The sequence below is a fragment of the Carettochelys insculpta genome, chromosome 11 (assembly GCF_033958435.1).
Source record: "Carettochelys insculpta isolate YL-2023 chromosome 11, ASM3395843v1, whole genome shotgun sequence".
Classification (NCBI taxonomy): domain Eukaryota; kingdom Metazoa; phylum Chordata; order Testudines; family Carettochelyidae; genus Carettochelys; species Carettochelys insculpta.
This window is the reverse complement of record NC_134147.1, coordinates 4,602,340-4,617,821: the sequence shown is the minus strand read 5'-3', so window position 1 is coordinate 4,617,821 and position 15,482 is coordinate 4,602,340. Positions and strand designations below refer to the sequence as shown.

Sequence of the window (15,482 nt, the reverse complement as noted above, 5' to 3'; positions counted from 1 at the left end):
GGTACGCCAGCGACCCTGAGGGGAGAGGCGCAGCTTAACATTCTAGTCTGCAGGGGACACAACTGTAAGCAAGCAGCAAAACAGAGACAGACAAAAACAAATGCAGACCCATCAGGAGAGATCAGGGTCATGGCCTGCGGGAGCTACTCTTGCTGCAGAGAAGCAACAGGGATGGGGACGGTGCAGCCAGAAGCTGGCTAGCGACAGACTAGCTGACACTGATGTTGACCCGCTACCAGACTGGGCTGAAATCAGAATCGGCAGGGAAAGCAGAGAGGCGAAGTGAAAAGCGGAAGGACATCAGAAGGTCCTTGTGCAGTGGTCCGGTCCAGAGATGAACTTTAAGATGAGATAAACTGGCTAAGAGATCCTTGGCAAAGGAAATCTCCAGGAGGGCGTCAATCAGACAGATGTTGGGATTGGTCTGTGTAGGATTCTGTACCTCTACCGCCGTGCAGGCTTAGTTCTTACGCACCTTGGGTACCCAGCCCAGCCCCTCCAACGACGGCATCCCTGACAGGCTGCTGGTCTGTCTCTTATTAAGCCTCACTGCCAGTTTTAGCCTTCCTCCTAGGCAAGGGATTCTCTGACCACCCCACAAGCCTCCATCCACAGAATGAAACTTCTCTGCTGGGACGTCCTCCATAAATGCATCAACACCACTCACTCTCTCACCCCTACGCCTGCACACAGCTGAGTGCAGAGGTCTGATCCTACCGTTGTTGTCCCCGCCTGCCTCAGCCCAGTCCCTCTGCTTTGGAGGCTAAATCATCACTGGCCCACCGACTACAGCAGGGGAAAGGACGTCTTGGCAGATAAAAGGCCAAGTGAGCGTCTCTGGTGATTTGGTTTTAAAAAAACGCTGATGGCAAATGCTGCTTTCCGAAACGTCGCCAACCACAGACGGCAGCCGGAGCTTTAAAAATAAAGCCACAAGATCTTTCAAGTGAAACGGGCTCTGCAGCTGTCTCTCACTGTGATCAGGCCCTTCAGCTTTGGCTGCTTTCCCCTCCAGGTCTCCCTGCACCAGTTGGGGTGGTTCCCACCCCACGGCCCACACAGAATCACAGAGTGTGCTGCATCCAGATCGTCTCTGCCCACACAGCTCTAATTACCAGCCTACATTGCGTACAGTCGAGCTGTGGACCCTCCAAGCGAGGAGGCGCTGCAACGTTCCCTAGAGAGGTGGCGTCCCAGCTTAATGCAGCTCAATGTCTGGAAGCAGCAGCTCCCTGCATTAACCGTCTTGCACCCGCTGCTGATGCAAACCCTTTCCCCATCTCCTAAGCCCAGCATCTCACCTCATTGATGCGGATTTGCTGGAGCTCCTGCTCAGCTGCAGTCAGCGGGGCTGGGGCAGAGCAGGACGACAGGTGCTTCTGGTAGCCACTCAGCGAGATGTCTTCCTGCAGCCGCCAGGTAGGAGAAAAAGTAAATATCGTTAGCAGAATTATTACAGAACGGAGATGGTGCCCTGAAAGACCACGAGAGGTGGAAGAGACTGCTCTCCTGGATGTTCTAGAGAGTCTAGAACGCCCAGGAGAGTGGATCTAGAACATCCAGGAGAGTGGTCCGCTCCCCTGGACGTTCTAGACCTCCCCCTCTCCTGGACCTTCTGCATTTCTGCTGCCTTAGCTGCTGACTTCACAATCCACTACACTGTGATCTCCTTGCGGTTTCCAAAGGTTCCCAAGGAAGCCCAGCACAGCCTGTAAACAGGCAATGCAGGGCCTCCACGTTTTTTGCCACTATAAAAAGGGGGATCCTTGATAAAACAACAAAAAAGACACACAATGAGGCTCACCTATCAGGGGCTCAAAGGATCAAATCAGAGTGCGAGGAGAGTTCCCAGCACATGACAAAAGAAAAGCGATCCTGTCGACACAGTATCTTGAGAGAAACGGCAGACGTATAGGCACTGTCCCAAGCTGAGCAAACAAATTATTACTCTAAGCTACACACTGTGTACAGTAGGGGAGCACACCAATTGTGGCACTGTGAGCCAGGCCTGCCAATGGGGGAGGGGGGCAGGAAGGGGGCAATTGTCCCAGGGCTCAGCGATTCCAAGGCCTCTTTGAATTGCCACCCGAGCACCACCACTCTGTGCAGCTCTGAGGGTTGGGTGTCCCTTACCCCTCCAAGGACACTGTCCCCAATGCCTTGACCCTGCACTGTGGACCCTGCTGCTATGACCTGTAAGACACAGGTTTGATCCCTGCTCAAGACAACCTACAGTCTGTACCAGTTGTAAGGGCTTGTCATTCCTGGGACGCCTTACCGACATAGCTATTTTGGACTAATTAATAATTTGAAAATTAACAGTTATGTCTGAATAGCTACTGCACTGACCCCGCCAAACACAGACAAGCTCCAAGTCGCCTTTTCGAAGTTAAACAAAATCTTAACTAACTTCTTCCACATTCAAATAATCCTCCAGCTGGAAGTGGTTTCTCCTTCCAGCTGCCTGATTGCAACACAGTTTATACACCTGAGTAGATCTGTGGCAGCTGGCCATATGAGTTTATTTCCATCCGTAACAGGTTTTTATCCCAAGCTTCAGGCACAGATCCAGCCAAGCCACAGACTGCGGATGCTCTCCGGTCACAAAAAAAGCGAGCCACAACCTGCATTCAAAAACGAGCCTGTGCTGGAGCAAACTCAGAGTCAGAAAAACCTGGGCTATGTCGGACCAAGATGGGTGGCAGTTATCAGTGTGGGTGGTCGCAGTTAACCAGGATTTACTGTTTGGAATTTAATTTCATTTAGTCTCAGAGGGGTAGCTGTGGTAGTCTTTAAGGTGCTACAGAGCTGCTTGGGGTTTTTTTGTGACTTCACTTACTGAGACAAGCCGCCACCTTGTGGCAGTTTTTATTTAAAACTACAGCAGCTTTTTAAAATATCCTTCCCTCTGCAATCTCTTCTATAAAGGTATGTAGTGAGTCAGTATGGCCTCCCGCAGGCTCAGAGGCGGACGAGGCTGCGAAGAGGCCCTGGTGGGCGGGCCCGGAGCTAGGATACCAGAGGCCCGCCCCTCAGAGGGCGGAGCCCAGGGCTAGAAGAGCCCAGGGCGGGGCTCAGGACTCATTAAAGGCTGGGCCTCCGGGCAGGGAGGACGCACCTGCCCGAGCTCCCCGGCGCCAAGGGCAGAGGGCCTGTAGCAGCCCAGCCAGGCCGGAGGAGCAAGCCCCCAGCGGCTTCCAACAACCCCAAATCCAGATGCCCCAGGGGGACTACCCGGACTTCCCAGACCTGCCAGGACCTTCATGCCAGCGGAGACCCCCCGCATGGGAAGAAGCCCCAGGAGCGGCCTGCCCCAGAGTCCCAGCGGATCCCTACAGCCCCCAGGCCCAGGATCGCCTCAGGTCCCCCGTGCTACCGCCGCCCAGCTACCCCAATGACATTGAGATGGGCGACTGGCCGGAGCCCCCGAAGGTGGACGACCTGGAGGAGACCGACCTAGAGGGACCCCCTGACCAGATGGACTGGGACCTTCCGCCAGCGGAGGTAGAGGTAGGAAGTGGCCCGGGGAACGACGCTCCCAAACCCATGGCAGTGTGTTGCGGCCTGGATCCCCACTGCCGTGGTCGTGTGTGAGCGACCCCCAGGGCCCCAGGCCGGGTCGCAGTGGAGTGGGAGGGCCTGCGACCCCCTACCCCCTCCTTGACAGGGCCAGCCAATGCTGGGCCTGTGCTTAAACCTCCTTGTACTGCTGCCCCGCCCCAAACTGAGGGCTGGGCCCGTGCTTAAACCCTGGTGCCGTTGCCCTGCCCCAAACTGAGGGCTGGGCCTGAGCTAACCCCTTGTGAACTGCTGCCCCGCCCTGGACTGAGGGCTGGGCTGGGCTTGTATTGCCATTGGGCACTGCTGCCCTGCCCTGGACTGAGGGGCCGGGGCCTGTATTGTATCGCACTGGGAACTGCTGACCGCCCCAACTGAGTGCGGGCTGGTGTTGCAACCCCTCTTTGGTTGTCGACCGCCCTAGGCCAAGGGCCGGGTGGTTCGAGGACTTCCTACAAGGTAATAATCTGTTTTCTTTGATGTTGCACTAGATTAGCAGACAAGAAACCTTCTCTTCTGCCAAGGATGAATCATTTTATAAATGGTTCCTGCAAGCGGAACAAGGGCTAAGGACGTTGCCAGGACAACTATGAACAGATGAAGATGCAGCTGCTAGGCAGGGAAGGGGTTACAGAGAACCGGATCTCACAGCCTGAAAGCCGCCTGTACCCCAGCTGCCAAGGTGGTGACCTACACGGATCACAACACCTACAGCTCAACTGGGCCGGCAAAATCAAAGATCTTTGTCAGTGTCACTGGTCTGCAGACACTCCCTTTAGCCTCCAGAAAACGAAGGCAGACTCTGAAGACACAGAGAGAGCAGTAACAAAGGTGGGAAAACCCCAGCAGCAGTCCAGGAACCTTTCAACCCGCACAGGGGTATCCCAGGCAGTTTTGGTACTGGTCACTGTATCAAACCTGACCTCCGACTATGGTGGCGAAGAAGTGAAACATTCGCAGAGAGAGACCATTAAACGTGATGTCTGCGTAAGCCCCAGCATAGCCACCGCAAGGCCGCCAGCCTCTCGAGGAGAAGGAGTCACTCCAGGAATGGAAAAATCTCTCCTGTTGCCGCTTAAGTCCCTAGGCCACAGAGCTTCAGCTGCATACCTGCACCACCTCGGCTGTGCCGGGACAGTGCTTCTAGACATGCCCCCAGAGGTTCGCTGGCAGGTGCGGTGTGCTGGCAGTCTATGGCAGGAGCAGGTACCACCTGGATGCTGGGAAGGCCCACTCCCCCAGCCTAGCGTCCATACCTTCGTGGTTCCAAACAGCTCATCCTTTATGTGTCCGCCTCCAAATTCCTTCTTCACGGTCGCTCGGGTTGCTGCGTACAGCATCTTCAGCCTAACCTGGACAAGCGGAGAGGGAGCAAGATACATTCAGCGAGGCAGGACCGGAGTCTGGGCTCCCGCCCTCTGCTAACTGAAGGGTATCAGCTGTGCAGCTGGGCATTGGTGATCCTACAAGTCATCAGAGAACATAGCACTCCACTCATTCAGAGGAATTCACCCCGGTATCCACTGCACCGCCCTGACTTCACAGTCACAGTCCTAAGATGCGCTCAAACAGCTTGTCTGATCAGCCCCGGACTTCATTCTCACACAGCCGTAGGACTTGTAACAACAGCTGAGACCCACAAGCCGTCAACAAGATTCCAGTCAACCTAACTCAGTAACTTCACTGGCACGACAAGCCATACCAGCATTTCCCTTCCCTTTAAAGGCCTAATCTCTGAACAGGCAACGGATTTCAGTCCTTTATCTAAACTGGATTCTGCCTCTGGCTGATCCTCACTGTTCAAAATTCCACTTTAAGCAACAGGAGAAAGCTCTGGCTTGGTTTTAATTGAAACTCATTGTTTCTAGCCTTGCCCTGGCTAACTCCAGAGAATCATTCTTTCTGTTTTGGTTGCCTCGTGTCTTGCCCCTAGAGCCGAAAGCCTTCTTCCCCTGTGCCCACATGCATCAACACAGCCCAGTTCTCAATTTCTTCTGTCCATAAGCTATTACCGTCCATCCCAAGGCTGTTTTACTAGACTCTCTCTTACCTCCTACCCAAAAATCTGCCGCTAGTCAGCGGCTTCCCTTACAGGAGAATTTTAGATTCTGCTCTGGGTTTTGATCAGACACGGCTAAGAATGGCTTGGAAGCAGCCAACATAGTCACCTCTCCACAAAGCACAACCTGACTCAATAGCCCGTGGAGAGAACAGAAGCAAGATCCTGGCATGACTGGGGAGAGGGCGCTTCTGCAGTGAATTTAGTGCCAGCAAATAGTGTCTGATCAAGCCAGCGCAGACAATAGAAGTGACAGTTTTAATCGTACCACCTCGACTCTAGAATGTTACCAAAAGAAGATCAGTATCACTATTCCCATTTCACTGATGGGTAAACTGAGGGCCAGAATGGTGATGTGACTGGGCAGACATTAGCCAGCAGGCCAATGGCAGGGTCAGAATAGGCCTGCGTACCATTCAGTGCTTCACCCTGCCTCCCTCAGCAATCTGCTAATACGATTCAACCTGATTTCATTCTAATTCTTGGCCAGTGGCAAGAACCTGCTGCGGGTTAAGCCACCAGCTGCTGCTTTTCCTCCTCTGCAAAGCGGGAATGAGAATACTCGCCTCAAAGGGTGGTTGGGGCTTCACAAACACCGAGGGGGCAACAGGGTCAGGCGTATACAAGAAACACCTTGACTGGCCACCAGGTGTCGCTGCGGCTCCAGAGGTTGTTTCTTGATGCACGCTCATAGAGCAGTCCAGGCAGATACGGAGAGAAGGCGTACTGGGAGCTGAGCACCCCATTTAGGGGCAGCAGGGCATTTTCCCCAGGGCTTGACTGGCAGAGATCTTGGGGTGGGGGTCATTCACCCTGCTCCACAGAGAGAGTCCGGGTCACCCGCAGGTTTACGCTAGCGTAAACGGTGGCGTCTCCGTCACTTACATCACAATCTGAGCACTGCAGTAACTCAGGCAGAGATAAGGGACCTGTTACAGGACAGGTTAAGTTCTGGGGCCTGTAACATGCAGGGAGTCACTTAGATGATCTTGATGGTCCCTGCTGGTTTTGAAGTCGGACTCAGCCCTGCCGCACCCCTGCCTACGGGTGGCTGTGTCAGATCTCTGTTTAACAGAACTGGAAGGAGCCTCATGAGACCAAGTCTAGTCCTCTGCCCTCACGGTAGACCCAGCACCATCCCGGACAGGTTTTTTTTAAATCTAACCTGCCCCAGACCCTTGAAAGACCCCCTCACGAATTAAGCTCCCAACCCTGGGCCTAGCACTCTAACCACTGAGCTATCCCTGCCCCGTGGTAGTGCCTGTGGCAAGAGCAGGGGGGTTAACTCTTGTCCAGGTGTCCTCCCGAATAATTACATTCCACTCCTGAAGTTCCCTCCAGGCTGGAAATCACTCCTTGCCTGCATCCCTCTAGCACTGGGCTTGAGTCTGCTAAAAGGCAGCCAAGCTTTTCTCCAGAGGAGGATGGACTGTGCGCCAGGGAGCCCTGGCAGAGCACCTTAGGCGTATCTGGCCAAACGACACTGCACAGACGTCAAACCACTAGCTTTGCTGCGTGAGTCTTGAGAGAAATGACAGGCTAACGGTGACCGTCCCAACAGCAGCCTGCCTTCCTCCACCCACCGCCCCAGGAACCCCTGCGACTGCCAGGAAAGTCCAGAGGAATGCACAGAAAAGCCCAGGCTTACGGGGGAATTGTCCGGGGACCAGGAGATGAAGAGCCACTCAAAGCCCTGTGCGTTCTGGGAGTCCAGCCGGTAGAGAACGTAACACGGCTCTTGTTCGTCCAGCAGCGGCAGCACGAAGGAGTCATAGTCCTTGTCCCAGTGCCGAGAAAGTTCCTTGGAGGCGCCCAGCACTAGCTGCTCTGGAAGAAGGAAGAGAAGAGCTATGGGTTACGCAGCACAAGTAAGCCCAGGCCACAGGGCTCCGGGACTCGCTGGGTGCTCCCGAGAGCCTCCCAGCTCAGCGGCTGCAGCCAACTCTACATTCTCACCCACGAGAGCTTGTGCACAGCAATCCAGGTGCTGTTTCCTTACGTTCATCGCAGTGTCAGGTGGCCATCGGGGCGGTGGGTGGGTGAAGGCCCATCGCAACCTTGTCCCTTCTGCAGTTCAGGCCCCCGCTCTCCCCCATGGAGCCAAGCCCAGCCCCGACCCAGCCTCACCGAGTCCCCCATCCCAGTGGGTGGCGTGGCCCCATGGTCCTCGCCCTCCCCAGGTGGCTGGAGAGCTGCACCCCAACTCCAGCCCGCCCCCGGGGACGGCCAGCAAACATAGGCAGCTCTGGGAGGGCAGTGCCTTCTTGCCTGCGTTACCCGCCGCCCATGGGGACCGCGATGTGATCTCAGAGCCACTGGGGGAACGGAGTGCACAAACCCCAGCCCCACAAACTCAGACAGCCGCCATCTGCCCACTGGGCAAACAGCCCAGCCGCTCGGCGGCAGAGGGGAGCGGTGAGGTTACACAGGGCACAAAGGGACACCAGAACCCAAAGCTTCACCCCCCGCTGGGAGGGCAGGGCTCAGGGCTGCTGCTCCCAACAGCCGGACGACGCAACCTGGTGCGTTAGAACAACGCGCTCGGGCTCTACAGAACCCGAACGGCAGCTGCTGCGGCCGACGGCGGCCGTGCGAAGGGGGTTGCCTCCCCGCAGCGAGATGCAGCCGAGCCTCCCGCTGAGCGTACGCTGGGCGGGGGGAGACAAGCAGGAGCCAGGCCAAGGGGCAGGCACACACCCGGGGCAGGCGGAGGGGCCAGGAGACACAGCCGTTGAGGCTACGGGGCCCGCACAGACTGACACGACTTGCGCCCCTCCCAGGGGCAGGATTGCTTGCACCAGCCGCTCCTCTGCGTGGCCCGGCAGGTGTTTCCCGGCTCACTGGAGCGCCGCTGGAGTCTCTGCCAGCTGTTCCCCATGCCCAACAACAGCTTCCCAGCAGCCCTGGAGGTGAGGCTCCCACCAGAGCCACCCCCCTCCCCACTGCCTTGCTCCCAGCCTTCACCAGCTCTGCAGGCTGGTCCACCCGCCCGGATAGCTTCCCTCTCCAGAGCCCCACAGCCGCCAGCACCCTCCCTGCCCGCTATCCCCCCCACGAGGCCCAGGTCCCGCCACCCCTGCTCCCTAGACCTTAGCACAGTAACTACAGAGGCTACAGGGAAAGGCCGCACAGAGCGTGCGGCCTGAAGCCACCTCACGCTGGAGCTGGCAACATGCGCCCAGAAACCCCAACTTCCCCTGCTGCAGAGAAAGGGGAGAGAAAAGGCTGCTGCCATGCGATTGCCAGCATCAGCCGCTTCCTGCCCGCGGCCTGCCACCTAGGGCGAGGGAAGCTGCGAGGGACGGCCCTGAAGACAGCTGTATGGTGCCACGCAGGGCAACGGGCTGCCCCTCACGCACGCCCTCTTCGTGCTGGGCTTGTCACCACGGCTGAGGCCAGGCGCGAGTTGGCACGGGCAGTGGTGCAAGCTGGTGCAAGGGAGGGGAGGGGGGAGACAGGGAGCGGCGGGAGCGCGCCATCCCCCCGTGCTCAGGGCACGACCACATCCCGACATGAGCCTAAGGAGCGGTGCTGGGGAGAAAGGCAGGGCGGGGCCCACGGGTCAGCACCGTTGAGCCAGAGCCCAACGTAGACTCAGGCCTCCCAAAGCAACAGGGCTGCAGCAGAGAGCCCCAGCCAGGAGGGCCTCCCAGCGGAAGTCTGGCCCGGAGGCCACCCCAGAGAGAAGTGACGCTCCAAGCCTGTAACAATCCACTGGTATAATTACAGCTGGGACTGTCTTCACAGGGCAGCCGAGCCTCCACCAAGCTACAGCGGTCCGGTCCCAACCCGCCGAGGTGCCTTGCATCCCAAAACCAATGTCACGCCTGTGGCTAAACACAGGGTCCCCAGGGCCTGTGGCTAAACGCAGGGTCCCCAGGGTGGCGAGCCAGCGTGTGACCGGGAGCCCAGAGCCTGCAATTTGCACTTCCCTCACATCAAAAAGCAGCAACAGCAGGCCAAACCCAAATGCCGGTCTGTCTTTTTTCCAGCTTCTCCAGTGCTGGCAGAGGCTGGGGGAGATTTCCAGGGATTTCCACTGCTCCTCCACCCAGGGCTCCGCCACAGAGCGATGCACCAGGGCATTATAAGATTCCTGCTCATGCTGTGGTAATGCTGGAGACATGGGCTTCCCGGCAGCTGCTGCAGGGTTGCTAGGGAGCGGGGGGGTTGGGTGAAACCAGAGATCCAATCCGCAAAGATCCCCTTTGAAGATGCCCTGTCTAAAGGCAACGTCAAACTCAGCACAAGGCTGGAAGATAAACCGAGGTTTCACACGCTCCTAATTTCCACCTCCTCTTTCCACAGCTGCTACATCCTCCGGCATAACCTCATCCCCACACACCCAGTGCGCTGACGGGCCAAGGAAGCCAGCAATTATGGTTTTACTCCTTGAAATTCAAACCCACAAAAAATGTATTCTCTTTCCACCGCTCGCCTCAGAAAACTAGGTCCTGATTTCCAGAGCCATTTGCACACGCGTGCACAGATTTCGACACAGAAACACCGCAACGGCCTGCGAAACTACACAGAGAATGTCAAGTGGACGGTCACCCCTGCAGCTCGACCTGTTTCCACTGAGCACCAGCCCATCTCGAAGGCAGCCCTTGGTTCAAGGGAAATCTGCTCACGGCAGAGTCTGCTCTTGCTTCTAGTCAGGCTGTCATGGGGTTCAGGGGTCCCCAAGCACTGCACCCCGTCCACGGGCGGCAGGGAGTGACTCTCACTCAGCAGGTAGAACGAGAAGTTTATTAGTCGACAGAAGCACAGCCTGGCACGGAGGTGTCAGTGCAGCCGGCAGAGAGTCATTCATTCCAACCCATCTTGTGGAGAGGAGCCCAAGGGGTGCCCCATCTGGGGTCCAGCTTCCCCTCAGGCCACCCTGGCTGCCTTCCCCCTCTCTCCTCTGCTTCCAGCTGCCGCCTCCCATTCAAAACCCAGCTCGGCTCCTCCCTGCTCTTTGCTCAGGACAGAGGTGTTACCTGCCCGCTTACCTTACAGCCCCAGGGGTCATCCTTAGCCAGGTGAGCTGCTCCACCTATCACACACACCGCCCGCCTGACTCTCACCCACCCACGCCCGACGCCATCACTCAGGCAAAGGAAGCTTTCACGTTTGCCATCAGCTCTGCCGGTTTCTCCGGCCAGATTCATGTCACCGGGAGGGCCAGGGCAGCTGATCCTCAGGTTCCCTGGTTTGCAGGGGGCAGCCTGCGTGGGCCTCAGTCTTCACCACTCAGCCTGTCTGTCCCCAGCTGGCCGCTCACTGGGGAAAGCTCAGAGCTGAACGCTCCCCCTGGGAGGGGCACTGCGAGGCAGCAATAAAAGCACATGCCATCGCCAGCCCGGACATTACATTTCCCCATCCAATACGGTGAGGGGAGGATGGCAGGGGCTGGGTGCAGGAGACAGCAATGCGGTGGGCTGAAGACGGTTCTACCCTTGACGTTTTCCAGGCATTCCTTGCTCTGGGGTGCCTCGTCAGCAAGTTTGGCTGGTAACGGTGTGGCCTATTTTGGAGTTAAATCAAATCAACTCCATAAGCGCGCCCTGCGAGGCCTGGAGGGATATTCCTGGTCACCTCCCTACCAGTCCCAAGGCGATAATGACCATGGAGTGCCACGTACAGCAGGGTATGGAACCCATCTGCATGCGCAGAACTTAGTGGGTCACGGCCAAATTCCATGTGTGGGGGGAAAAAAAAAAAAAGATTTGGCCCACGCGGGGACTCAAGTTGTAAATATCAGAGAGGTCGCCGTGTTAGTCTGTAGCTTCGAGAACAACAAGAAGTGCTGTGGCACCTTACAGACTAGACTAACAGATATTTTGGAGCATAAGCTTTCATGGGCAGAGACCTGCTTCGTCAGATGCATGAGTGGGGGGTATGTGGTTTCAGAGGGGTATTTAAAGAGTGAGGTCCCAGTAAGAGGGAGGGCCAGAGCTGACAAGGTCTATTCAGCAGGGTGGAAATGGCCCATTATCAACACTGCTTATCAAAAGAGGAAAAAACAAGTCAGATCAGACAGAGGGATGCGAGCCTTTGTCAGCACCTAAAGGGGAGCTATCAACACCCAGGGCAGAGAAGCTGTCTTGTAAGCTGCGAGCCACTCCCAGTCTCTGCTTCATCCATGGTTAATGGAGTCAAATTTCCAAATAAATTGCAGCTCAGAGATTTGTCTCTCCATTTGATTTCTGAAATTTTTTTGTTTCAGAACTGTCACCCTTAAATCCGCCACTGAGTGGCCAGGGAGATTGAAAGGTTCTCCCACAGCCTTGTGTACATTACGGTTCCTGATGTCCGATTTATGTCCATCTGTTCTTTTACGGAGACACTGTCCAGTTTGGCCAATGTAAATTGCAGTGGGGCATTGCTGGCACACGACGGCATATATTATGTTAGTAGATGTGCAGGTAAAGGAGCCCCGATGGTATCGTTGATGTTAGGTCCTGTGATGATGTCACTGCAAGTTCTCTTTTCAGCCAGCTACGCGGGCATCCGGCTCCTTCGGAAGGGCCAGAAAGCTGGTCCATAAACTGAAGTCCTGTCCCAGGTCTTCTGCAGGCACGTCCCCACACTCCTAGCCCGCACGCCTGCGACCTCCCACAGAGCAGCGTGCCGGTGCAGGAGACACCATGCACCAGAGACTCCCCAGCGGAGCGAGCGGCACGAGCAGGGGCTGGCGTGGGTCCCATCAGCTGGGAGGGGGGTTTCAATGGGACCGTGTCCTTTGGCCTACGTCCACTGGCTCCGGGAGGAGACAGCAAATAGGCTGAAAAACGCCGCGTTCTGCCAATCCAGTCTTCCTCAGGAAACGCAGACGAGAGCAGGACCATGAGGCAGGATCTCTCCCAGCAGCAGCTTGCCAGGGCCGCAGGCACAGTAAACCAGCACACGCCCCGACAACACTCACGCCCGGTAACAGCAATGGGGCCACGCAAAACCACTGCGGCCCCTGGGACTGGATCAGCCCCAGATCCCCCGAGTGAGCCAGTCTGCAGTGTCTCGCCGTCCAGCTGCAGACTTTCCTGTCTCGAAGCCTGTGCTGCAGCCTGGGGAGTGGGGCCAGGAACGCAGCTGGTTTGGGCAGCGAGCAAACCTGAAGGGAGGCCAGGGATGCCAGCCAGCAGCCAAAGCAAGGGCCTCTGAGCACTCACAGCTGTCTCAGTCAGCTGAGCATCAGCTGATTACCCCAACCCGCTCCCTCCCTGTCCCCTCAGCTCCAGCTCACACCTGCCCCTCCCTACAACTGGGGCAGGGAACTTCTGGCGGGTTGGGGGCCATGTGCAAGTGAGGAGCAAAATAAATAAAAACCCCTCACAGATGTGGCCCCAAACGAGAAGCAAAGACAAAAGATTCCCCTCACTAACCTCAAGCTCCAACCCAGAGCCTAGGGAGACGGGCTAGTCCATTTTGTGGGCTCTGAGGTGAGGCCCAAAATGAGGGGTTCAGTGCACAGGAGCAGGCTGGGGTTGGGATGTGGGGTCTGGGCAGCAGAAGGTGCAGGAATGGGCTGGGGGTGCAGGTCTGGGGGGAGGGCAGGTGCAGGCGGAGGTCAGGCGCAGGATGGGGGCGCAGGGTAGGTACAGGCGGAGGTCAGGTGCAGGGTAGGTACAGGCGGAGGTCAGGCGCAGGACGGGGGTGCAGGGCAGGTGGAGGTCAGGCGCAGGACGGGGGCGCAGGGTAGGTACAGGCGGAGGTCAGGCGCAGGACGGGGGTGCAGGGTAGGTACAGGCAGAGGTCAGGCGCAGGACGGGGGTGCAGGGAAGGTACAGGCAGAGGTCAGGCGCAGGACGGGGGTGCAGGGAAGGTACAGGCAGAGGTCAGGTGCAGGACGGGGTGCAGGACAGGTACAGGCGGAGGTCAGGCGCAGGATGGGGTTGCAGGGTAGATACAGGCAGAGGTCAGGCACAGGACAGGTACAGGTGGAGGTCAGGCACAGGATGGGGTTGCAGGGTAGGTACAGGCGGAGGTCAGGCGCAGGATGGGGTTGCAGGGTAGATACAGGCAGAGGTCAGGCACAGGACAGGTACAGGCGGAGGTCAGGCACAGGATGGGGTTGCAGGGTAGGTACAGGCAGAGGTCAGGTGCAGGACGGGGTGCAGGACAGGTACAGGCGGAGGTCAGGCACAGGATGGGGTTGCAGGGTAGGTACAGGCGGAGGTCAGGCACAGGACGGGGACACAGGGTAGTTGCAGGTGGAGGTCAGACACAGGGTCCGAGCAGGTGGAGATCAGGTGCAGGACAGGGGTGGGAGATTTCGAAGGGAAAGCAGGAGCAGACTGGGGGTGGGGGCAGAAGGCAGGTGCTAGAGCAGGGGGAGGGGTCCAGAAGGGCAGGCAGGGGGCGGGCCATGAGCGCCTCCCCAGTGCAGTTTCAGGGAGGGCGCGCAGGCTCTGCGCGAAGCAGGGAAGTGCTGCCGGGCAGCACGACCCACCCCCGTTGGCTGTGATTCAGCCTGCATGGATCACTGGCCTCTAGCATGGGAGCCACCTCCCCCTGCCAGGCAGGGCCCGCCGCTGGATCTGGCCCACTGCTTGCCTGGGAGGCTTGGGGTTCCCCACCCCACAGCGCTGCAAGCTGGCCGGCACTGACACTCCAGCATGGTGCCCCCCGCGGAGCTGGAGTGCCCGTGCCAGCTGGTGCCCAGGGCCTCCCAGGCTGGATCCAGACAAGCTGTGAGCTGGACGTGGCTTGCGGGCTGTAGGTTCTCCGCTCCTAACCTCCCGGATGAGAGCAGCCACCTGCCTTTGAGGTACAGGGAGCACACAGCATGCTAAGTCGCCACGCGCCGGGGGTCTCCTCTCCTTGTAGTCATCCCAGAGCTCCCTCCTTCACGCCAAACCCTTCCCAACCTCATAGCCCCCAGTCCCCTGCAACCCAGCTCTCTGCCCGAGCCCCGAGCCCCTGGCTCCGCACCAGAGCCGACCCCTGCCAGCCCCTGGCCCTACCCCATGAATTGCATTATGTGCATCTATGAGAAGCAACCTGAGCCACTCCCAGAGCTCCTGCATCCTCCAAGGCAGCCATCAAACAAACCAGAGCGTTTTCAGGCTTGAGAGGAAACTAACCCACGGGAAACCTGGTCGGGGAGAAGCGTGCACTGCCAGATCCCTGCGCTCACCAGCGACGGCAGCAAGCGCCAGTCAGAAGAGAATCGCACCCGGAACGTCCATCGGCTCGAGGTGATCCAACTCTGCTCCCATTGAAATCAAGAGTAAAACTCCCCTCCGCCCCAGGCAGATCTCACACACTGTTGCTCTCCATCCTCATTTCTACTGGGGCAACAAAGGTAGCGTGAAGGTCCAGCTATTCCTACGTCACACGGCCCCCAACCCTCGTCTCGCCTTTAGGAGCTGCAAGGGAGGATTTAGACAAGCGGTTCAAACAGACCAGGAAAAACTGGCAAGGCAGGAAGCGATTTTCTGTGAGGTATTTTCGATTCCAATGCAACACACGGGACTGAGATGCACAAGATCTGAAATGTACTCGGCGAGAAAAACATCCAGTCCTTGCGTCACTGGTCGGCGCGTAGCTACAGCCGTTACGAGCAAACTGTTACTCTGCAGAAGTACGTTAGGAGGAAAAGCAGAGATTAAATCAACCAACCTGAAGTGGCCCAGAACAAGAGCTAGGGCAGCATTTTAATTCCTCTGCAAAATTAACTGACGGTAGGTGTGATTTTTCTCAACTCTGCGCACACAACCGCAGCCCGGCACGCCTGCCTAATTGCTACAAACGGGTATGCACATCAAGTCGCTTAGCAGGCGAGCGGCCAGAGAGCCGCATTTGAGGAGCATCTGCACCGTTGACAAGATTAGCTGCTAGAGGGGCACTGGCTGGCAGAAACCTCTGTTTCCTCTGCCGA

The 15,482-nt window shown here is 57.5% G+C and overlaps 1 protein-coding gene across 1 annotated transcript in view; it reads right to left on the bottom strand.

Moving 5' to 3' along the window:
• The window catches only part of TWF2 (twinfilin actin binding protein 2), a 59,205-nt gene that overhangs the window by 17,812 nt on the left and 25,911 nt on the right, over positions 1 to 15,482 (bottom strand). The window contains exons 3-5 of the mRNA XM_075004929.1: positions 7,266 to 7,444; positions 4,815 to 4,910; positions 1,302 to 1,406 (exon numbers count right to left, since the gene is read on the bottom strand). Coding sequence (XP_074861030.1) covers positions 1,302 to 1,406; positions 4,815 to 4,910; positions 7,266 to 7,444 — 380 coding nt within the window. The remainder of the gene's footprint in view (positions 1 to 1,301; positions 1,407 to 4,814; positions 4,911 to 7,265; positions 7,445 to 15,482) is intronic.